General features: G+C 35.7%; 2 protein-coding genes across 2 annotated transcripts in view; both read left to right on the forward strand.

Annotated features, from left to right (window-relative positions):
* The first annotated feature begins 465 nt into the window (after positions 1–465).
* LOC132788370 (NADH dehydrogenase [ubiquinone] 1 subunit C2) lies at positions 466–1,104 on the forward strand. The gene is made up of 3 exons (XM_060795770.1): positions 466–666; positions 737–880; positions 940–1,104. The coding sequence occupies exons 1-3, from the start codon at positions 504–506 to the stop codon at positions 987–989; spliced, it is 357 nt and encodes a 118-aa protein (XP_060651753.1). The 5' UTR covers positions 466–503; the 3' UTR covers positions 990–1,104.
* A 382-nt stretch (positions 1,105–1,486) lies between these two features.
* The window catches only part of LOC132783678 (trichohyalin), a 104,439-nt gene continuing 81,957 nt past the window's right edge, over positions 1,487–23,968 (forward strand). Inside the window, exon 1 of the mRNA XM_060789002.1 lies at positions 1,487–2,294. Coding sequence (XP_060644985.1) covers positions 2,286–2,294 — 9 coding nt within the window. The 5' untranslated portion in view covers positions 1,487–2,285. The remainder of the gene's footprint in view (positions 2,295–23,968) is intronic.

The raw sequence follows: 23,968 nt of genomic DNA on the forward strand, positions 1-23,968 counted from the left end.
TATTTAAATAAGCTGTAAATGATGGCTTAATAAGCTGAATATTTAATGTAATTATTGTGCCTATGTATGTACGTATTTATTTGCGCTTTCGATGTTTATAAATGTATTTTGAATGTAGGGGACTCACAAAAGTCAAATTTTTGCTAACAACTTTAAATAACCGTTACAACAAACTTGCCTTGAAGTTTACAGTTTACAAGCAGCTTTTACATACAAATGCCTTACACAAACAGTTTGAATTGCCTTTGCTTGCTACACGCAACGCCGTTTATTGTAATTGTGTACTACAAATATATACATGCATACTATTGTAAAACAAATTTGAAATTTAACGTATAATAAATGAAAAACATACAACACCGCAATGTTTTACTTCCTATCGATAAAATATCGAATACCGATAGACATACTCGAGACAAACAGCTGACAATCTACGTTGAGGTTGTATTATTCTTTTTTATTCGCCCGGTCACACTGTTTTTTTACATCTAGAATTTGTCAACATGAATTCGTCGCCAGTGAACGATCCATTGGAATTATTAACAAATAAAGGCAATCGGCAGCCAACATTTTTGGCTCCCATATGGAATCCAATCGCTGGTGCTGTGGCCGGCTTTGGTGTTGCCTTGTTTGTCAACTGGGGCTTCCGTAAACCAGTGTTCTCTGGTAAGTTGTGCTCGCTGTGACGTAACATTGTTTTTGCTCGATTTAAGCAATATTCCAATTTGCAATGTAGGTATTCAGAAGCACATTGCATTCACTTTGCTTGGCGGTGCTCTGGGCTCGTATTTTGACAACAAGCGCGACCAATATGTGGCGAAACGTGATGCGGTCCTCCGGCATTATATTGAGCTGCATCCTGACGATTTTCCTAAGACAAGTGAGTTTTATTTTGGTTAATAATATACCATCTGATATTTATCCCTTTGCTTTTTGTAGATCGCAAGAAGTACGGCGAAGTTTTGGAAAGTTGGGTGCCCGTCCGTTAATGGGAATAGAGTTATCATATTGCCTACGAAGCAAGCCTTGCTTTAACCCAACATTATTTAGTTAATTAAACGGCTTTAATTGTAATACATATGAGAATACCAAACTGTAAGAACAGCGTATTTCATTTAAATGCTGCAGCAATTGCAGTTGGTTATGATTGCATGCTGTAGCAGTGTGACCAACCTAGCAATGTGCGAAACGTATTAAATGTATAAAGGGCTTATTTGAATGCTAATGGTATAATAAAAAATATATGTACATTTCTAAACTAAATAGTATCTTACAAATTTATAATATGTGCTACAAAAATAGCTGTAGCCTGAAGGTACAACATCGCACGTTCTGTGACCGCTTTTGGTATTGTATGTGTCTGCAGTATTTTTTCGTAGTGGCAAATTTGGCGCATACGCACAACTCCGAAAAAGCGCACTTTTGCGCCTTCCAATCGGTTGGCTGACGCTGTTTCTTCAGTTTCGGGCGAATCGTTTTTTTCGTAGGACGTGCGTACGCAACGTTCAAATTGTACAAGAAATTTGTGTGCATGCAGCATGCAGATGAAAATAAAATAAGCACTTTGAACGCGCCATAAAATCAATAAGCATAATTGCAGCGTTAAATAAATATAATACACCAAACTAATAACTAATTGTTCGATTTTAAGCTGCGCTTCTCGAACATTTTTTAAACTCTGCTTTGTGCGTGTGCTTCGGTATGTTAAAGTGACTGTCGTCGTGTGTGTTAGTGTATGTGTGGATGTTAAAGCCGCGAGGATTTTACCGTTACAATTTACGAAAAAACGCGTTGAAAGTGTGCGTCGCGTGCAAAGTAAATGAATAAGTAAAACAAAAATAATAGCGACAACAACAACAATAAGCGAAGAAATAATCTACGCTCCACTTTGGACAAATTATTGATCATTAACTAAAACAAAATTCGGCATTTTGTTTTTGGCAATTTTGACTTAATACCCACAAAGTTTTGCTGGCGCCAAACGGCAGCAACGGAAATTACAACAACAATAATAACAATAACTGCTACTACAACAACAGCAAGCAAAGTGTCTTGAAAGGCACGTCAAAAAAAGCAGCGCGCCTCAACCACAGCAGCAGCAGCGCAGCAGCCGTCGCAGCAGAGACAAAACAAAAAGCAAAAACAACAACAAGTAAAGCTCCCAAGCTGCCAAAAGGCCGACGGCTTTTGGTGTTTTCTTTTGCTTTTGTAAAAACTTCTCACAGGCGAATTTTGTTTGTGTGCGTGAGCTTATCAACAACTGCAAACACACATACTCAGCGATTATGGCAAAGGTAGGTGAATCTAAAAGCTGAGCTTTTAATTTTATTAGAAAATTATTTATTTATTTATGTGGCAACTGCCAAACACAATTTGCTGCCCTTTTTCTGCCCAGTTTACTTATCCAACTTTAATACACTCACCAACAGTGCTGCCAAAGCAGCAAATTTTTAGACAGATTTAGCAGTTTTTTTTTTTAATATTACATAATTTATTTGTTATAGAGACATATGCTAAGTAAACTTCTATCAGCTATTTCCAGCTATTTCTTAAGCTGAATTTAGTCAGAGCTGAAAACTAGAAATTTGCAGCCCTGCCTGCCTCTGTCTCCTTGTCTCCTTCTTTTGCATCTGTGTACTCTGCTCATCTTTGCGTCATTTCTTACATGTGCTTTGTCAATATGGATTTCATTTTATTGCTCATGTATGCGTGTGCCCTGCTTGTAGGTGTATATGCGGGTGTGTCTGTGTAAGTGTGTCGGAGTTGATTTTCACTTGTGTTTCTCAGTGTGTATAAATTATGCATATTTGTGGGTTTCTTTTTATCGGCTCTCGAGGGGAGAGAAGAGGCATTGATTTCTTTCCAAGGTGTTTTTGCCACCCTCACGGGAAGGTGGCAATTTTATGGCGTGTAAAATTGCCCATTGAAGGGGAAATGGTGGGAGGCAGAATGTGAAAATCTCAATCAATTGCTATAACAGTGTGGCCAAAGTAGATAATGTACGAATATTAAATTACAGAAAATCTATTAATTAAATTTGATTGCATTTTTGCAAGCTTTTATTTTGCTGTTACACTTTTCTAGCTTATCAGCTTTCTGCCTTTTTCCTTTGCCTTTTAAATAACTAATTGATAGTGAGTGATCTTAATCTACATTGTAAATGCACAGTGGGACTGGATGATTGTGTTTTCGACATAAGTTTAATTTTCTATTCCGAATAAAGCATTTCTATTTATTTTGATTGTATATACATGAGTAATAATATTATGTATTCAAAATCTTTATTTTTTTGTTGAGTAATTCAGATTTAATTGCCTTTTTATTTTACTTTTTTGCTCGTAAATAAATTGTTGTACCTATTTTTGGCTAAAAATAATTCGTCTTCACCCCATCTGTGTAACTTGCTCCCTTTTGAAGCACTTAACTAAATGAAAAGCCTATTAAATTGCAATGTAAGCCAAAGTTTTTGTGCAGAAACCCGCACAAATCTTGCGCTTTGCTTAAAACGCACGCAACAGCGATTTCCGGCCATAAAACACTAAACGGAAATTTCTGAAATTTGCGATCCCTAATCAAGCAAACTGTCCAGCCGTTCTCCTTCTTTCCCCCCCTCAAATCCTTGAATTGTACAGGGGAAAAGAAACTTCAATTTGAAGTACTTGGACAATTTTTCATCGCCATTCCCTGGCCCCCCAAAATGAGCAAACATTTTTCTTCTTGTGGCGTCTCAGCGAATTTGGTCATGCATTTTTTATGACCCACACACATGGCTCAGGAGGAGGTGGAGATTTGTTGTGGGAGAGGCTGGGCTTTAATGCACGCAACGTCTGACAGTCGCGTGCCTGATGTTGCGGGTGTTTTGCTTTTTCGGAACAACTCGGGATAAATTACCTTTTCACGTCACTTGTCGCTGCCATATAAGGTTCTTATCTTGTACATTTTATGTCCCGCCTCAGCAGCTCTCCCCTTTTTATGGTATTATTTTTATTCTGTTTACATATGGGGCGTCGTTTTTATGGTACACCCCGCGCAAATGGCATAAAAGTTGTGATTTCCACATCGCGGTTAGAGCCCAATTTCCCATGGCGCTCTATGCAAAACTTGAATCACTCGACAGCAACAACTTTCTCATATTATTAGTTAAACATAGATGCGAATATATATGTTTTATATCTATTATGCATAGCCTAGATAAAGCAGCGGGTTGTGTCCTTGAATCGCGAATGCCGCAAACAGCAATTCAGCTGCCTATAAACTAATATCTATAGACTTGAATATACCCTGGAATTCAGAGTAGAGAGTTAAATCGAGAAAAAAAAACATTTTTTAAAATCTGGCAAAGAAAACTAACGAAGTTGTTTATTTTATTTAGAAATCTAAAATAGCAATTCCAGTTAAAAGTAAATTTATTATAGATCAGTTCACGTCAGTACATTATCATCCTCAGCTTGTAAAATCTTAGCTTAAATATTCTTATTCCTACTTTAATTTAGACATAAAATTCGTAAGCTTTAAGGAATTTCTAAACAATCTTCGCAGAAATTTTTGTAATTAGGTAAATTTAAAATACTTTCAGAATTTTCTCAAGTTCAATCCGACTTCCCTTTTTGTTAGCTTCCTTTAGTGAGGGTATGGAAAAATGTACTCAATGAGGCTGCACTTTTGTTGTCCGCCCTTTCGCGACAAGCCTCATAATCATAATCATAATAATCATCATCATCATCATCATCGTCGTCATAATCAGCAGCCTCCTTGTCGCTTTTTGCCTCTTACCGCTCAGTGGCTCCATCATTATGTGCAGCATGTATTATTATATTCCTCTCATACAATTGTCGGTCGTGGGTTGGTTTTTGTGTGTCAACAACAGCAGCCACACAGCAGGCGCCGTGCCACAAGCAGGCAATGACAACAGCAGCAACTGCGACCGTAGCAGCAACTTGCAGTGGCAAGTGCAAGGATAAGCTAGGATAGAACTTGCTGGCATTTTATAAAATGTATTATACTGAGAGCATAAAACACTGCTCATGTTTATCGTTCATGAAAGACAATTTTCTTAAACGACAACCAAAAAAGCAATTTCAGTACAGCTTTGAGTTGAGAGTGGACTAAAATATACCACGTAACTTGTTAGATTAACGAGAAAGGAAATCAGAAATAGATGGATATGTAAAGTTAAGAACTGAAACTAATTGAAATTTATAATTTGTATTCATATTTGTAACTTCTTGCATCTTAAGCATTATATTCCTAAACTTTTATGACTACAGGGTATAAGAATGTTTCGTTGGTAGATTAAAATTCATAAATTTCCCACAATGTTTCCACCAGAGTAAGATTCCGCAACAATTGTTTCAAATTGCAATTTGGCTTTAAAAATGAATCCAACACTTTGAAATAAAGTGAAGAATGCAAAGCAGTAAATGAAGCTACTGATTGAACACTGTAAATTCAATAATTTAAATTCATATTGCATCGTCATCTACATATATCGAGAGATAATTTTTGCATCGCAACGCCAGCGAAATGCCACAATGCATTTTACCGTTATGCTACGAACGTTGCATACTTTTGGGGGAGGCCAACATCTGTTTCTGTTTCTGTTTCAACTGAAACTGGCTTCGGGCCATGTGAATGGTTGAAATTCCTCCACTCTTACCATTTTTATTTTGATTTATAGCACCGCTAGCATTTCGATTTCTGTATTGACTGAACCCAGAATACGTATTTGCACACGCCACGCCCCGCTTCGCCCCCTTCTCTCTTTTTTTTGCATTGCTCACTCTTGCATTCGTTTGTGTCGCATTCCAATATTTGCAGCATTTAGTAGGCGTTTTTCCTTTCAAATTTATCGATAAATGTTTGAGTCCCGCGAAATGCATATGCACATGATAGCCCATAGATATATACTATACATATATCTATATACATTTCGCGCATTATTCGTGCCCATTTGTCAAATACAAATGCGATAAATATCATCAGCAAATTTCGACAGCATATTAAGCTGTTAATTTATGCTCTCATCCAAGTGTAAAATTACCATTAACAAATATCAATATTTATAATATATGTTTGTCTAATTTATGGCCGAACTTCAGCACATTATAAATTTTTTTTCATTGCTTCCATTTTATAATATGCAAAGCACCAACCACGTGAATCTCTGTGTGAGCTTAACAGGATTTATGCTGCAAAGTTTTCAAAGGCTTTGAGCATAGTTTTTATTTCTAAACTAGAACTATGTATGTTGGAGGTGGTTTTTATTAAGCCCACTACAGAGTTTAGAGCGGAAATCAATGTGTATGTTGGAAATTAAATGAAGGTTTTTATAAATAATGGTTAAGAGTAGAGGAGTGAATAAGCAAATCCAATCAGATGTTTCTTTTTTGTGTAGCTCGAAAACCAAATTTAAATATAAATAATTGTGTATGATTAAATTAATTTGAAAGAGTTCTAATATAAAATAAAATACTTGTAAAATTCATTTAAAAATAAGAAAGTCTAGACCCCTTTTTGAGTAAAAGCAAATCGGTGCGGTATTATTCTTAAAATATACCAAATATTATTCCACAATAATACTAACATATGCCGAAGACTATGTTTGGTATATTGATAAAGTACTACATTTGAATACTACATAGAGGTCAAAATATACCAGATTGTCAGTCAAAGCAGCGAAAACTCGAGTGCAGTAAGCGTTATTTGGCATACAAAAGTATTTCTTCAACCATTTTTATCCAATCGCAATATTCTCAGATATACAAAATAATATATGTAGTTTTATTGTCGTTATCTAAATTTGAGCATCTATTCGATTGCTAAAAAAAGATCAGAAAAATGAGTTCTTCTTGAACTTTATTACGAATGTAACTTTTTAATTATTGAACATTTTGGAATAGTTCAAAATAATAATATAATAATCTCTACCTTTAGTTTTTCAAAACTTTTTGTGCTTGGGACCTATAAATTAAATTTATATAATTACTTTTTAAACAAGCATTATTTTCACAAAATAATGAAAAACAAATAATATCCCCTAAAAGTATGCAGCACATAATTTCTAGCGAAATTTTTCGAGTCGAGAGCAAATGTCTTGCAATGCGTTCCAAAGTGTTTGGTTGCACACACAACTTTAAATTGGCAAGAAAACATTTTGGACAGCTAATTAGTTACTTTGCGGCTCACCGTGTGCCGCATTCTCGGCATTTTGTATATTGTTGCGCACAATTTTTAATTTGAAATTCCGTAGGTAAACACGTGGCAACTGCAAACACAAATACAGAGACAGACACAGACACAGACACAAGACACAGCCATAGACATACTGACGTCACGTGACGTATGTAGACGTGACTCATTCTCGCCGGCATGCTGCAAGTTGGCAGCAGCAGCACATGAGAGACACAAAACCACAGCGCGCGTTGCAAGCAACTTGAGCTAATTTCATTAAATATTCATGGCCACGACACAGTGGCAACAACAACAACAACTACAATAACGAGGAGAACAACAATGCTTGTTGCAACAACGTTGTCAATGCATACAAGGAAGCAGCAGAGCAGAGGAAGCAGAGAAAGAAACACCAAAATGCAGTGGCAGCTCAATGGTTGCCATGTTTCTGTTGCTGCCTCTCTCACATGTCGTGCACATTTTTAACGTGCCACGCCACACACACATGTAGCACAGTCTCGTGGCAGCTTTCCATTGTTCGCTTAGGCTCAACGCCAGCTGCCTCTGACAAATTATCATTTAATCATTTGGCAGTTTTTCCAAAACATTTTTTCTCTTCGCTCTCTCTCGCACAAAGTTCAAGGCTTATTGATTGGCCCGTGATGTTTGCTGATTAGATATTGATGCATTGTTAGATTGATGGGTTTGTTTGTAATAGAATAACAACAAAATAAAACCTGGGGAAAAACCAAAAAAAAACAAAAATGCAAACAAATTTACTTTATTGTCTGCTTGATAAATGAATTCCCCAAGCATTCAGCCCCTACCTCCTTTTTTGCTATTAGTACTAATTAAATTAAGCGAGTCTCTTCAAGCGGCCAAAAAGTATAATGGAAGAGCAAGTCCAGTTTTTTTCTTTTTGTTAGCCGATTCTCCCAGTTGCAGCTGCGCTGCTGCATAAATAATATGGCGCAGATATAAATGGCCCATGGTGCGGCTGTGGCTGCGACTGTCTGTCGACATGGTTTTTTTCAGCTCTAGACTTTTTTCTCTTTTTTATGCTGTGTCCTCTCGGCCATAAGGCCATAAAATGGCTGACTATGGGGTACATAAACATTTAAAAGGGTTCGCAAAGTTTGTGTACCCAAGTCAAGTGGCAAACAGTTCACAAAAACTGCACACACTGCTGGGCCAACTGTTTTTTGTGAGTCTTTGGCTTGCAGCTGCAAAAATGAGAGAATATTTCAGTATAAAAGAACAAATGTTTTTTCAATTTTTATCTGCAAAATGCGAAAACTTATCGGAAAGCGATAATAAAAAAATGTATTAATATTAGCTGTTACATAGCTTTTTTTAATATTTTAAAACAGTGCTGCTGTTACTAAAAATATAAAAAGAAATACTATTTCAAACTATTTACAATATTTTTTGTCTGAGCTGCTGATGTCGAATCTATAGATTTTTTTTAAATGAATGGAATTCCAATATTTAAGGAAACAAGAACAAATTTGAGACCGTTTCGATCTGTAAAGAAGATTTCTAATAAAAATCTGTTTTTTTTTATATTTTCTTAACCTAAAAATCTATTTTCAAGGTATTTTTATAAGATCGAAAGGTTTTTTAATCAAGATTTGCAATCTTCTATTCATTTTGGAACAAAACATTCTTGAAGCAATATGTTAATGTTAAAAAAATATGTTTTTGATCTTAAAGTTAAAATATTGAATACAAATCTTGACTGAAGACTTTCAACCAATAATTCTATTACTATATTTTTTTTAAGATCGAAAAAAATTTTAATTCAAGATTTGCAATTTACTTTTCAATGTAGATTTCTTTTTCGTTGTGTTCTTATAGAATATTCTATTTTTTTTTTAGAGAATACGCATTTTATAAGATTCTATTAATTTTTCAAGAGTTTCTTTACCACGCTAAAAATAAATGCTGCTAGCTTTAACAACATTTCTGTTAGAATCCAAAAAGGAAGCTTTTCACTTCCTTTGCATATCCAGAGCTAACAAAGTTGTTATCCACAAAAGCCAAGTCGGTTGCAAGTTTGTGGTAAACCGCAGTCGAAAACATTTGTTTGGTTTTGCCGTCAACAAAAACAATTGGTGGCCTCTGAGAAAGCACATCGATAACCCACCTGTCAGAATATCATAACTATAAATTATAACTACGAAACTTAAGCAAGAAGTTATTTAGTTACAGTGGAACTGACTTTAAGTGGAATAAATTCTTAGAATAATAAAAAATATGTGTACACTTCAGTTTTTACAAAAAGAACGCAAATATTTTGTGTAGTGTATCATTTATAACATTCATAAATAAGCTAAAGTTTTATAGTTTTGATTGTCTTGTTGCTGTTTATACACTTCAGTTAAATTGAATTTTTTTTGAGCTGTTTTCTACCATAAATAAGAATATTCTTTGTGTCCTCTCACATCCTTTTTTTTTGTAAAGCTGCACCAATAAGAATATAAATTAATTAGTTTCTGCTTAATTCACTTTGTGTATTCAATAAGCCATTTTAATTATATGAATATGTTCGAAATGTGCAATTGCAATTCTATCCAAATATTTGAACAACTGACCTCCGCAGGCCAATAATGAATAATTAAATTACATTTTATGGCATCCATTTAAATTAATTGCAGATGCAACGCAAAATGTGCAATCAGCATAAACAATGCACAAATTCAATGTGCAAAAAGAATTGAATTTATATATTTGTGCTTGTCAGCGTTGTGTCAATTATGAAGCGTTAATATGTTGAATATTCAATAAGTTTGTTAGAGCAGCGGTAAATTTGTGTTATTTTTTCTGTGCTGTGTTCCACTTTAATACATATTTTTAATACTCCAATGACTCTGCCGATGATACAAGCATAGAAAAATCGTGTTGCTTTTGCTAGCCAGATAATAATTGAATTTTTTATTGAAAATGGAACTGCAGCGAGCAAAAAAAACGAATAGGAAGTGCAGTGAAAGAAAAGCTCTGATAACTATTACGATAGTTTGCTCAACTTTAGGGTGGCAGCTGTGAGAATTCAACTGAAACAGGAAAAGATTGAAAGTAAATATTTTACGCTAAACTAGCTAAGGTGGCAACAGTGTGTTTATATAACTCTGCACGACTTTAAACTATCGAATGCTGTGGTCAAATTGAATTAAATTTTATCGATAGATGGAAGCAGCATATGATGTGTATTTGGTTGTGTTCTCGGCCATCGAATGGAACAGCAAATGAAATAAAAACGTGCGCCGAAAGGTGTAAAAACGTGTGCAGCAAACACTGTAATCTGACCATATGATGATGATGATAGTATTACCACGAAATGGAATAGTCAGTCTGTCTGGTCTACTGTCCGCTCGCACATTATGTGTTTGTAATTGAAAATTAAGCGCCTGTCATCGGCTTCCTAGTCTAGGGGAGAAGTCAGACTCAGACAGAGGCAGAGCGTGAGAGAGAGAGAGAAGGTCGAGTTGCAAGTCGAATGTGTTTGTGAGGGGTGTTTGTGTGTGTGCGGTTTGCGTGTAGGCGCTAGAGCAACGAGTGGGTGGCTTGAGGTTCAGGTTGAGGTTGCATTGCGATTCAATGGCGCACTAGAAAATTGCCAGCTAACCGAGCGATGCACTTAAATCCGTGTGACGGCTGCCATGTGCGGTTAATTTGTTTCAAATCGGCTTTAGTGCAGCTCGTTTACAAGGATATTGTCGGACACTGTTGCCCCGGTGTTGTGGCTGATTAGTTTTTATTGCTGAAGAAAAAGTGGCGATGGCAAAGACACGTTAATAGATACCGAAAGAGTAAAGAGAAGATAACTTTTTTTTAATAGATTTTAGCTGCTAATTTCAACATTATTTTAAAGTGTTATTGCACCAACATCAACAGCAAAGCTTTTTAATAATAATAAGTGCTAAAAAACAAGTCTCTATTGTGGAATTTTCATTCTTTTGTGCTGTCAAACAGCCATTTGTATAATTTATTTAATTAAAACATTTTTCAACGCCCGCCTGAAAGTATGCAACGAAATTTGTGCACTCAACTCAATTGAAGCAAATAGCAGCGATTGCATGCGAAAGTGATCGAAAGAGTAAAAGAGATAGTGAAAACAAACAATAGAATTTACTACTAACCCAATTTGAATCCCATATTACCACAAACAACAACAACAACAACGACAATTTATAATGCGCCGTTGCACGCGATGTTGGCAACAACAAAATATGAGCGCACAAAAGGCGCAAATAAAAGTGGAAAGCGTCTAAAATTACGGAAATGTATGAAGAGCATTTTACGGTTGGCAAAGGGGAAAGGCGACGAGGTGAAAAACTGAAGTCCCACACAGTACAAATGCTTACACATATAAATGTGGTTAAGTGAGCGTGTGTGTGTGAGAGTATATTTCATTCCCTGAGTGTTGTGTGTATGTTGGTGTGTGTGCAGTTTGACTTTGTTTAAGTTTATAACAATGTTGTGCATACAAGCGTATACATATACATACAAAAACAGTGGAGTATTAAAGTAAAATGGGGCGTTTTTCTTGTGTTTTTTGGTCGCTCGCGGGTTTTTCCCTTTGCTGCGGTCTGCCGGAAGTAACAAAATTAATTTGCGACCGGTGACTTTGGGACTTGCCTCTGCTTAGCCATTTGTTAGGTATTTTCGCAGAGAAAAGGGAAAAGAGTAAAGAAAGAAAAGGTATTTTATTAGTGGCGTTTTTTCGCACTAGTTGCGCGTGTGGCGCAACAAACAGTCTGGCAACGCTGGCCACGAGCGTCCGTTTTAATGCTCATTATAATTATATAGTGCTTTGTGTGTGTCAGTGTGTGAGTAGTCTGGTGTAGTCTCAGCATTTTTATGGGCTCTTGATGCCGTTCCTTCACTGTGCAGCTGGGCGAGCTGCAAATCAGCACAAAACAAGCTCACTTAATGACTTGCCCGCCAGGTGGCTTTGCACAAAGCATTATGAGTGTCAAAACTTGCATGTGTATATGTGTATGTATGTCTGGGAGAACTTTAGCATGTGTGAGTGTGTGTGTGTGTGTTTTGCTTCCTTATGTATACATACAACACATTTCATACGCCCCGTTGCCGCGACAACATTGTCATACCAGCACTTTAATTATGAAAAGGGTATATTAGTTGCAAAATAAATATACTCATTTATAAATATATAATATATATATTTATATTTCAAATTTATTTTATAAATTTAACTATTAAATTTAACTATGTTTTTAAACGCCTTCACTTTAAGTGCCGGTATTTAAAAAGTCGTCATCACTCGCAGTTACGTGACTCGCTTGGGTTTCGTGTTATGCACACTCTTAACACCCAACACTGAGGTGCTGACATGACCCGAGCACATTAAATAGACTTTGCAAATTATGTGAGCAAATGAGGGAGGGGAAACACAAAAAAAAAACAAAAAAAAAGAAAGGAATGTGGCACATGGAGGGCAGTCAACTCCATATAGAAGTTTGCGGTCTATGCTTTTCTAATGAATGTGGAATTTGCATGTCCTTGCAGTTGAATGAATACTATGCACATACATAATTATGTGGTCATGAAGTTGTATCCTTGATGAACATGTACAGTGCATTTAATGCGCCAAATGAGCAGCAAAAAAAGGGGATGACTTTAAGCTTGAAAGCCAAGTTTGAGGTTACGAAATGTTGCATTTTAATTAAGAGCATTTAAAGTTGTAACTTCATTTACTTGTGGTTTAAATTTACCTTTAATATTTTAAGATGTTGTAATCCAAAGAGCTTCTGATTTGGTTATGTAAGTTGCTCTATGGCAAGCTGAGACTTTGCGTCGAAATCATTTACATAAATAAATATGTTCTGCATCAGCAAACAAAATAAGCAAAAATCAAAATCAATACACCCACTTAATGCGCATATCTATTCATAAATAAAGGAGGAAAACTAAGGTGATAAGCAAAAAGATACTCTGCAAAAAAGTTGCTAAAGAAAAGTTGAAGAATTTGTTAGTTAAAGTTGGTGTTTGGTTCAATTCGAAGCTTCAATGTAAATTCATTTGTCTGCTTGCAAATAGGTATATATCTAATTCCTCAATTATCATTTGACGCTGTCTTGTCTTGTGTCTGTTGCAGCATTATGCCGTTCACTTATCCCTTTAATGGGTATAAAGAGGAGAATGTACCTTAATAAAAATTCAAGTAAGAACCGAGTTGCCTTAGCTCTCGTATCTATAGCATACTTTCGAGGGCTTATGTAAATGACCTTCGTTCTCCATTTGGTTGCTCTTGTTGTTGTTGTTGTTGCTGCTGCTGCTGTTGTTGCTTGCTTTAGTCAGGCTGCATAATTGAGAAGAGCAAAAAAGAGGGGAAAAGCTAAGGGAAAAAACCAAAGCAAAAGCTAGAAAGCTAGAAAAATGTACATAGGGAAGAAGAGACTACAAAACGTTTGACGTTTGAAACTTTTGTTTTGTACCCTCAACGAAACGCAACGCATCTCTGTGTTGGTTCCTCCTTTGACTCAGTCTGACTGTCGGTATTTACGCTTGAGCGTGCACTAAGGCGGCTGCACATCCTGTGCCCCACTCACACACAAGCACACGGAACACATGATAGAATGTCCTTCACAAACTATGCTAACATGTTTGCTCATAGAAATCAGAAAGCTAAAAAAATAAAATGAAATAAATAAATTCTCAGTTGCCTTCAAATATATACAAACTTTCTACATACATACAATATATGTATGTACATATATATCTTTTATTATTTAACCATGTTAATTACAAGTTTTAAGCATCGTTTTAAGTGCCGCCCGTTGACAGTAATTAACTTTTTAGTTATAGCTGAATGGCTTAACTTATCTAGCTTAATTTTACCCTGATTTTGTGTCGAAAGTTGTTGCACTCCCTTTGGCCACAAAATGTTGGCGCTACTCTTCGACGCGGTTCAAAATGCCAACATCTTTTGCCTCCAACTATGCACAAGTTTGGCAATCCCCTTCTCGCTCTCCCCCGCCGTTCAGCTCTGCTCTACTGCTGTGCAGCTTCGTTGTGGAACTTGGTAAAGTTCAAAGCAGAAACTATGTGAACTGCATTTGCAATGCGGCAATTTTGGGGGCCAGTTTTGGAGGCAAGAAAATTTTAACTTTGCTGCAGTCAAAACGATCAAGAGAAACTACGGCACATAAGTAGTTGAAGATTAGCGCAACATTTGTGCAAGATATTTAATTGAAAACAGCGTTGTGAAATATTAAAGTTGTTTAACTTAGGAGAGAAAGACAGAGGGAGAGAGAGAGAGAAGAAAGCAGCAGATTAAACTTATTTTAATCCTTGAAATCAACATTTTATTGTATTTATTAAATACCTACATCACTGTTTGTATTCTATGGTATATTTTGAATGTAATATTATATGAATATACTAAATACACTTGGCCCTCGCTTAACACGGACTCTTTTTAGCACGAACTCGGTCTTACACGGTTACAAATTTGAATTTTGCGAATGTAACCCCTTATTTTGTACTGAATCCATGTTTAGCTTAACACGAGAATTTCTAGGAACGTAACCCCCGTGTTAAGCGAGGGCCAAGTGTATATTCCTCGAAATATTTTAGTATATTTGCGTTATTTTAATTTAAATTTTAATTTTAAGAATAATGCCGCACTGTTTTGGGTTCATTAAAAATGAGAAGCGGGTATCTAACAATAAATGTTTTGTTTAAATCAACATTATATTGAATTGATATTTTAAATATGTTTGAACCACTTTTATTTTATTATTTTCAAATATTTAACTTTTAAAACTAAACTTAAATCAACATTATACTTAATTACTAAATATTGTATATCTTAAATCATCTTTTGAATATTATTCCAAGTATACAATATGCGCCTTTAAGTATGCTAAAGTAGCTGACAACCTGACGCTAATGACAAGTGACAGCCTTGTGTTTAGAACATTTCGATGCAAAGTCGTTACTTATACGTCGCGTTGCCTTCCCAAATGATTTCTGTTATTTTTTTGTGTGTATTTGTGTGTTCGTTAGCCTTGTCACCGGCGTCGAAATTAAATGACATTGTTTTTGAGGCGCGCAACTCAATCGTAAATCATGTGATTGCTGTTGTTAGTGCTCAAGTTGTTGTTGTTGCTGTAATTCGTGCTCGTTGGCAAAAGGTAAACAATGTCACATAAAACCCGCAGTTGTCAGCCGGTTTTGCCGTCCATTTACAACCCACAAGAGCTATAGAGCTTAGGTACAAACGTACAAAAATTTTGATATATATATGACAGTTGTTATTGTTGTTGTTGTTGTTGTCGTTGTTGTTCTTCCCTTTTGACAGTTGTTACATGCGCTGCACTGCAGAATGACAAACGGCAAAATAGAAAACTAGAAAAGAAAATTTTTCTGTAGCATTGCAAAAATAAAAAAAAAAATAGAAAAAAACAGTTGCACAGTTTTGTTGTTCAGTGTAAGAAACGAAGTTTTTATGTGTGTACGTGACAGTCAGCATTTTCCTGCACTTTCCACACACTCTTTCCTTTCTTTTCTTGCACCCGAAGTGAGGGGGAATTTGGGTCAACTACTATCGACTGGCAGTTGTTGCCTTTCAAACTGTCAGCGACACGAAAAACGAGTCGAGTCGAGTGGAGAAGAGAAAAAAAAAAGTGTTGCGGCAGTCACTAGAGAGATGGACAGTGTTCGTTGTTGGGTTGTTAGGTCGTTGTTGGATTTGGCTTGGAGAAGCCACTCAAGTGCAGTGAAATTTGATTTCAATTGCCATATGATTTTTCCAAAATGCAATAAGAAAAGTGCAGAAAACTAAGGGTGTGGTAACGAGCAACTCGAGTAAGACACGTCAATACTAAGGCTGAGAAATGGAAATGTTGGCTTAAATAATTTAGTTGATTACGTGGTTACAAACTTCTAAATGTTCGAGCTGCAGCTTGAAGTGCTGCTTTTATTAAGGGTAAAAATATGGAGCAAATGAATTGCAAATGCAATTAAAAGAAAAACAGATTTATTCCCAAATGCAATTTCTATATTAATTAAATATGAATTTCGTAATCAATTAGATTATTTGATAATTAAGAAATTCAATCCAATTATACCCAACTTTACTACCAAAAGTATAGCATACTTTTTGATTGCAATAAATACATAAGCGAGCTTAATTGGAAATAAATGCTGCCTAGCTCAGATTGCCACTTATCGCTGCTAAGTAATGCGATTCAGAGCAAACAACTATTTAATTGAACAAGCAATTTTTGTCTCTTAATAGAGTAATTAAATTTGTTATTTATTTATCACATTTCGCATTTAAATTTTAAGATATTTGTCAATTAGTTGTCAAACAATTAGTAGACAAAATGTCGTCTTTTTTTTACTTCATTTGCCATCTGCTCATCATCTGTTTTAACTAATTGCAGTGCAAGCAACAAATATTTTGCTGCTCACTAATTGAGCTGCAAAGTTTCTTTACAAAAGCTGGCAAGCTTAACTCATTACTCATCATCAGTTATGTGAGTGGCTCATCAAATATTTGGCAACTCTTTCAATGGCAAATTTTGCTATTTTCCCTCTTATTCGAATTTCAATTTTCCATCTTCTTTCATTTGGAAATCAGAGACGCACACATGCGTGCATACAACAGAATGTTGTCAGTCATAAACCACATTCACAATGTGCATTACGAAATCCCAGAAAGCCACAGACAACTGAAACATACTGCGCAATTCACCAGACGAGAGACAATGTTGCAGACAACACGACAACAACAACAGACAACAGAACAAGGCTAACAATGTTAGCAAAAGATAATAAACATTACCGCAAAATGTTCAGCAGCTTCATTATTGTCAACAGTTTTTGGCCTGACCATTTTGGCCATTTTGCCCCATTTTGTCCATTTTGTAATTAAACCCCAATAGAGAAATGCAATAATTTTGTGTATCGAAGCGGTTAATGAGTGGCAGCTTTGCATTTTGCGATAATGCAACGTGAACTTGCCACACAGCATTAATGTGTGTTCGTTTAATGGCTCGTAATTTCTGACCTTCAAACAAAGCAAACCACCGCCATCACTTTGCCCGCTGCTGCTTTAAAATGCACACTTTCAAATCAATTTTATCAATTGCAATTGCATTTGCAATTTGGAAAATTACTTTGGGGGAAAGGTGGGAGAAAGCACTCCAATAAGGTGTGGATAGCCAAGGGGACTCATCCATTCAATGGCTGCAACGAAACGATTTACATTTGAAATGTTTGTTGTTGCCAGCCGCCTTGTGCTCAGCTTGCCTCAAAAATTTCTTTAGTAAATTGCATAAAGCTTCTCGCTTGCAACGAACGCGGCATCCTAGAGTGTGGTTGGGGGCACGTACTCTTTATCCTGTTGCACTGCTGCTGCCCCATTTGATAAATGTCCACTCTGTGGCAGAGTCTTGATTCTCTGGAGCATGATAAATTACGTTACATATTCTAAAAACGAGTCTCACATACCAAACATTGCTTAGAGAAAATTGGAAAATGTAGAAAACGTACGTGACGCTGCGAAACGCTGTGAAACTCATTAGCGACAGCTTGGCAAATTTTCTTTCCAACACTTTTTTTATTACTTGTTTATCAGACATGTGTAGCATTCTTTTACCAACAAGAGATTACAGTTAAACGAAATGTGTTCTTCATTCAACTTGCATAACTTTAAATAGACTCTTTCTTTTGCTTTTTCGTGCAGTAATCCGTTTATTCGTACCAGCGACAAAATCTCTTCTTAATTACAGCGTCATCTAAATATAGTAGACATCGCACAACTTAAGCTGCTCTAAGCCCACTTGCCACACGTGTTGCGCAAATGTTTGCGTCACATTAATTTTCAGCTGAATTTCCAGCTAAACGCACATTAAATAAAACCTTAGCACACACACAATGGAAATTCTTAGGGCAATCATAAGAAACTCGTTTATCAAAAAGGCGGTTTTATTCTTACAATGTTCTTTTCACTTTGAACACCTCCATTTCCCTTTCTTTATACCCACGCAGTTCACAATACAAATTAAAATGGCAAATGTTTTTTTATACTTCCACCTCCCACATTTTTTGTTTGCCTTTTGTTATGACCTTTGCTTATTGCGTGGCTGTTTATATACCCTGCAGCAGCTATTAAATGACTATGAAAAAGGGTATAATAAAGTTGGCTAATGGACTGCGGGCGTTTACAGTGAGGAGATTGAAGTATTGAGCTTAAATTTATTATCTCCTGCCTGGAGTTGAAAAGATATTTATAACGATTCGTGTTCATTTCCAATTTTACAATTATTTAACACGGGAAGTATTTAAATTTGAATTGGAATTTATTTTAGGGTATTTACTGTTATAGCTTGCCTTATAGTCAGTAGCGGTTATACTAGATTTTTCTCTCATTTTTCCGCTGGCAAAGCCATTTTGCCATGGGTGGTCGGCTTTTTTAATCTGCGCATAAAAGTATGCAACGATTTTCTGTGCTCATTTTCTGCGAACAGCAGGCGAGATATGAGTAGAAGAAGAAATATCTTTTAAAATCCAGTTCTAGTTCGTATCCGATTTGCAACTATGGCTGAACGTTGTCGTCGTCTCATCCATCTCACAGCATGTGTTTTGCTTAACGACTCTGCCTCTGCAACTGGCTGGCCAAGAGTTGCACATAAATTTAGTTACAAGTATGTGCCGGGGATGCGCCTAAGGGGACAATATCGAGTGTAAAATATGTTGAGCTTAACTCTCCAACATTAATTGTCTCGCTGACAGTCCGAATTTGACTCATTCTCCTCTTGCTCATGTCTATCCTCCATCTGTTTTTCTTTTATTCGCAAGTCTCCGTCTAGTCGCCATAAAAATGATTTAATTTTACACACGACTGCGGACTTGTCCAAAATTATTGCCTCTCTTTTCTCAGAAGAGAATGAAAGAAATAAGAAAAATATAAAACGAGGCGCATTTTTTAACATACTCTCTCACTCCCACATGGCCTGAATATTGGGTTGACTTGACGTTACTCTGTAAGCAACTAAGTAGATGAAAGTTTAAGGATGTTTTTGTTGTTACATCTAAAAATTTCTTGTAGAAATACTTATTTTTAACTAAACCATTTGTTTTTGCCTTAAACTGTCTTTATGAAGGACACAGCATATGATTTATGTGCTGAGTTGTGCTTTTCTCATAATTTCAAACACATGCTGTCACACATACGCTGCTGAAGAGAATTTTAAAACACATACACTCTCAAGCATTTTGTGCAATATTAAAAACGTTGCGCAGACTTTTCCAATTTATTGATGATTTTTGCCAGACGTTTCTTCATGCATAATAAAAGATTGCTGCGCATATTGGCAAAGTGCGCCGCAAAGTATGCTTTAAAATTGTCAAGCAATTCAAATTATTTCCGCATTTGCATTTTAGGGACGGTAATAAAGTTAAGGAGCATGTTTTGCTTTGTAAGCAGACAAAAATTAAATAATAACGACACAATTTGACTCCTTAAAAGAGCAACTTTGAAATTAGATAACTTTATTTAGTATGCTTTTAAATTACAAAGATTTTTAAGTTACTTTGTCATAAAAATCATTCTGTGATAGTTTGTAACCCTTTGGAATATAAACTTTAAAGCCCCAAAATATCTTTCAACTTGGTTAGTTTCATATCTCAGCTTCTTATTAAATTACTGAAGTTTGGCAGCGTAGTTGTAAAGTCTGTTTGCATTTCATGAATATGTAATCTTGAATTATTTGAAGTCAGTTTCATTGCGCAATGCAAATGTTTGGCTTTAAGTTTTCTGTTTCATTTGCAGTTGGGTTCTTAGCCCAAAAATGTTGCCCAGTTTTCCGGGGGCGTCGCATTTCCCAATGGCTGCCAAGATAAGCCGCTTACTGAATGCCTCCGTTGATGGATACGAGCTAATGGCTTGTGAAAATGTTGCTAGTCCAGTTGTAAAATATACGAGGCAAGTCGAAACGACGACTCGCCGGGTTAAGTTGATTGAGCTGTTCAACTGAGAACAGGACAGTGAGTAGCAGAAATAAATAGACAGGCTGTCAGTCTTGTGGGTGTAGATAGATAAGCTAAGCAACCTACTCACATGTCTTAGGGCTTAAATAAAATATTTAAAGTCTCTCCATAGCATATGGAATGCGACCTTTAGCGTCTTCAAAGGAGGCCAGAACGAGAGCGCGAGTACTTAGTAATTTAAAATTGCACTCGCGTAAGATTTTAATGAGCTTGTGCTTCAGCAAATTGCTCCAATTAACTTTTCAATTGCTTCTTAGAAAATGTTAACCTAATTAACAAATATGTGGCAATTATGTTGCTTAAGGAATTTGCTAGGTGTTGTGCTAAGAAGTATCTTTAAATATTTAAATCGGACTTAGAAGGAAGCTTATATGCTAACAATTTATAAAAGAGTAAAAATTGAAAAGTTGAACTTCGAAAGATATATAAAAATATAACTCAAATAGATTTAAAATAATACACCAACCAAGAACTTGATATATTTATTTTTGGCAAATGTTAATTCAATATTGTCGGCGGGGCAAAACAATTGTTATCATTCAACGCATTGTTGATCTCATTCCATATTCATTTGCTTGCAAATATCAAATATCTGCATATTGATTAGGCTATTTAGCTGTTTTGTGTAGAAGCATTTCGGGTATTCATGTCGAAATCAAAGATTTGCATTTGATATGCATATCAAATGTCAGCTCAACAAACATTGCCTATCATATCTACTATGGTAAATAGAGTCTGAAATGTTCCATAATTTTCCGAATTCAAATGAATTTCTTGCAGCGTTAAACCTCCGACAATCGTTATTGATTACCTATCGAAATTATGCATGCATAGACTGAACTAATTCACAGAAACATATTCATACATACACTGCGTTTCACTGAAATAGGAAAACGCAATACGGGAAATTACCATAGAATGTTAAGAATTTATTGGATCTAATATAATAGCTTAATAGTCCATTGAAAAGTTATTGTTACTAAGTCAACAATTTGAGAATCGCAAAGAGAGGTGAATATTTAGCTCTTTTATCTAAGAAGCTAAATTGTCGTGTTCAAAATGTCGTCATAAAGAAATTTAAAAGCATATCGGGATTTTCAACTGAATACGTAAAATGTGCTATATAAACGAAGCGCAGTGTATAAATACGCTTACACATGCAACTCTTTGAATTTATGCAATATCCTAACCGAAACTGTCCTCAAGTTGGATCCGCCTCCCTTTGGTTTTTCTCTTCTTTAGCGTTAACTGTTATTAATACCCATGCCAAGCGACCGCCCCCCGCTTTACAGTTGTCGATATGCATGTGCTGTGTGTATAAATCGATAAATTTTATTTAGTTCCGTTCGCTGGCTTTCCTTGCTGCCTCCCACCTCATGCGCCAGCCCCACCGCCACATCCGTTGTGCTGTCAGGCTAAGGACAGACAGCCTGCGCTTAACCCACATAGCAGTATTTATATACCCTGTAATGGAGGGAAACAGAGAAAAGCTTTGAGGTTGCACCAATTGATAAATTTAACTAGGTCTTTAATAATAAATTTCGAATCTATTACTGACAATATTGGCGCCATCTATCGTCTATTATGTAGCCAACTGACTAAGAATACTTTTCAATATGTTTGATATAAGATTTACAGGGTACTTTTTAGCCAAGTGAAATATGCTGTCTGATTGTACATACATTGTACATCAGACTTTTCTTTTTTGGTTATTATCTCTTATTTTTTTTTTTGCTTTATTAAATTCAACCACTTTTACTTCTGCTTCTTGCTCTCTTTTTCATTCTGTGTTCGTTTGACTTTGTTTTCCGCCTGCGTTATGACAATATTTCCACATTTGTGTTTTGCTCGTTGCGTGTTGCGTTTTTTCATGCTGTCTCCTTGTTTTTTATTGTCTCCTTGCCAATTGCCGGTTTGTCGGTGATACAAATATTTTAGTATTGTCATATTGAATGGAGACAAATATTGTGAAGCAGATTGTACAGATTGTATGAGATCTGTGTGCTGGCTTAAAAACGGCATAAACTATGGAAGGAGTATTAAAAGTGTTGTAAAAAGATTTAAGAATATTTAATAATACAGTAAAGTAATTTGAATTATAAATATTTAATAAAAGTGTAATACGTATGCTGAAAACAGAGGCAAATAATGCATGCTTTAAATAAAATTACGAACTTAACTTTTTCATATTTATTTATTTTTATTATACTAATTTCATATTAATTAATTTTTATTATACTAAATTCATGTGTTTATTTTTATTTTACTAATTTCGTACTTATTTATTTTCATTTTAAAAACATATAAAATAATATTATTCATATTATTATTTGTATTAATTCATGAGTAGTTGCAAGTTGAGTTCTGACGTTTGCAAGCTGTTTTAAAATGCGTCCCTCGATTAATCAGTTATTTATAGGCTGGCGGTCCTTTTGCAATCGTAGAATGCTCGTTAATAAACCTTCACGCCATATTGAGCCATAAACAATGTTCATTATAACCAGCATTCCCTTGAGCTCTTATCGTCTGCCATTTACCCTCGGAGCAGCAGTTGCAGTTCTCTTCTTTCTCCTTGCTCTCGCTGCGTGTCATATTGCAATAATTATGGGCCACATATGCGAACTGGCTGCGAAATGAACAATTTGCAACGCCTCTCGTGGCCTTTTCTCCTCCTCGGTCGCCTCCCGTGCTTTTCCTTTGCTTTGCTCAGCGTGATGCAGGCAAACTTTGTGCATTTTCTAGTTGATAACAATCATTGAGTTGTGTGTGCATTGGGTTTGGGTTCTCGGGTGCTGCCTGGCAAAACTTTCGACATTTTCTATATAACGGGCGCGGAAAAAAGTTCAAGGACATTTACCAATAGAATGTTCCTTGCTTGGCAAGGTTGCTTTCAATTCAATGAAGCAACCAGGAGGAGGCCTTATGCTCGCTTGCTTAACTTGGCCCGTCTGTGTCGAGAATTACATTTTTCGATTAACCCCAAGACTGTGTGTAAACTGCATCGAACTACATTTAATACTTGTATTTGCGGCTTTTTCAACTGACTTTGAGTTCACTTATATATGAGTATGTGTGGCCAGAAACTTTTGTTGTCTTTGCTAAACGATAATATTAAAAGTTTTGTGTGCTTAGGCAAATTGTTTTCAAATTTGCGAAAAGAAACTTATTTGGCTTGCTTAGAAAATTTAGGGAGAAAAAGACTGAAAAATATACATTTTGTGAATAAAATGTGAAACATAATAACTAAGTTAAACTAATTTAAATTAAATATAAATATATAATTATAAGAATTAGAAAAAATTGGTTTAATCTAAAATAATTGTTTATATTAAAGAATTTTCAAGTTTAGGGTTGAAAAACTTCACCTTGGAAATACAAATAATAATAGATATCTGCTTATATTGTCAAGCAAGTTTTGTGTACCATTTGACAGCTGAACGTTGTTTCTTTTCTAGCAAAATGTATTCCTTGGGGATCTGTCACTTCATGATTACCACGTATATCCATTACCCCAAAAAGTTTCGCCATTTACTGGCCTCTTAAACATAAGTTATCTATTACAATCTCACAGCCACACACACGTGCTTAATTAGCTCTTTCTCTGTCGCTGTCGCAGCTCTAATGCTGTAATATAATTACATGATTAAAGCCAGTCGTGAACACGTGGAATTTCATAAAGAATTTAACACAGCCCGAAACGGAGCCGCATTTAATTATATTAGACTGCAATTAACTATTCGTTAAGCTTGCAGAAAACAACCCCTAAGAAACC

Source organism: Drosophila nasuta, chromosome 2L, assembly GCF_023558535.2.
Source record: "Drosophila nasuta strain 15112-1781.00 chromosome 2L, ASM2355853v1, whole genome shotgun sequence".
NCBI lineage: Eukaryota > Metazoa > Arthropoda > Insecta > Diptera > Drosophilidae > Drosophila > Drosophila nasuta.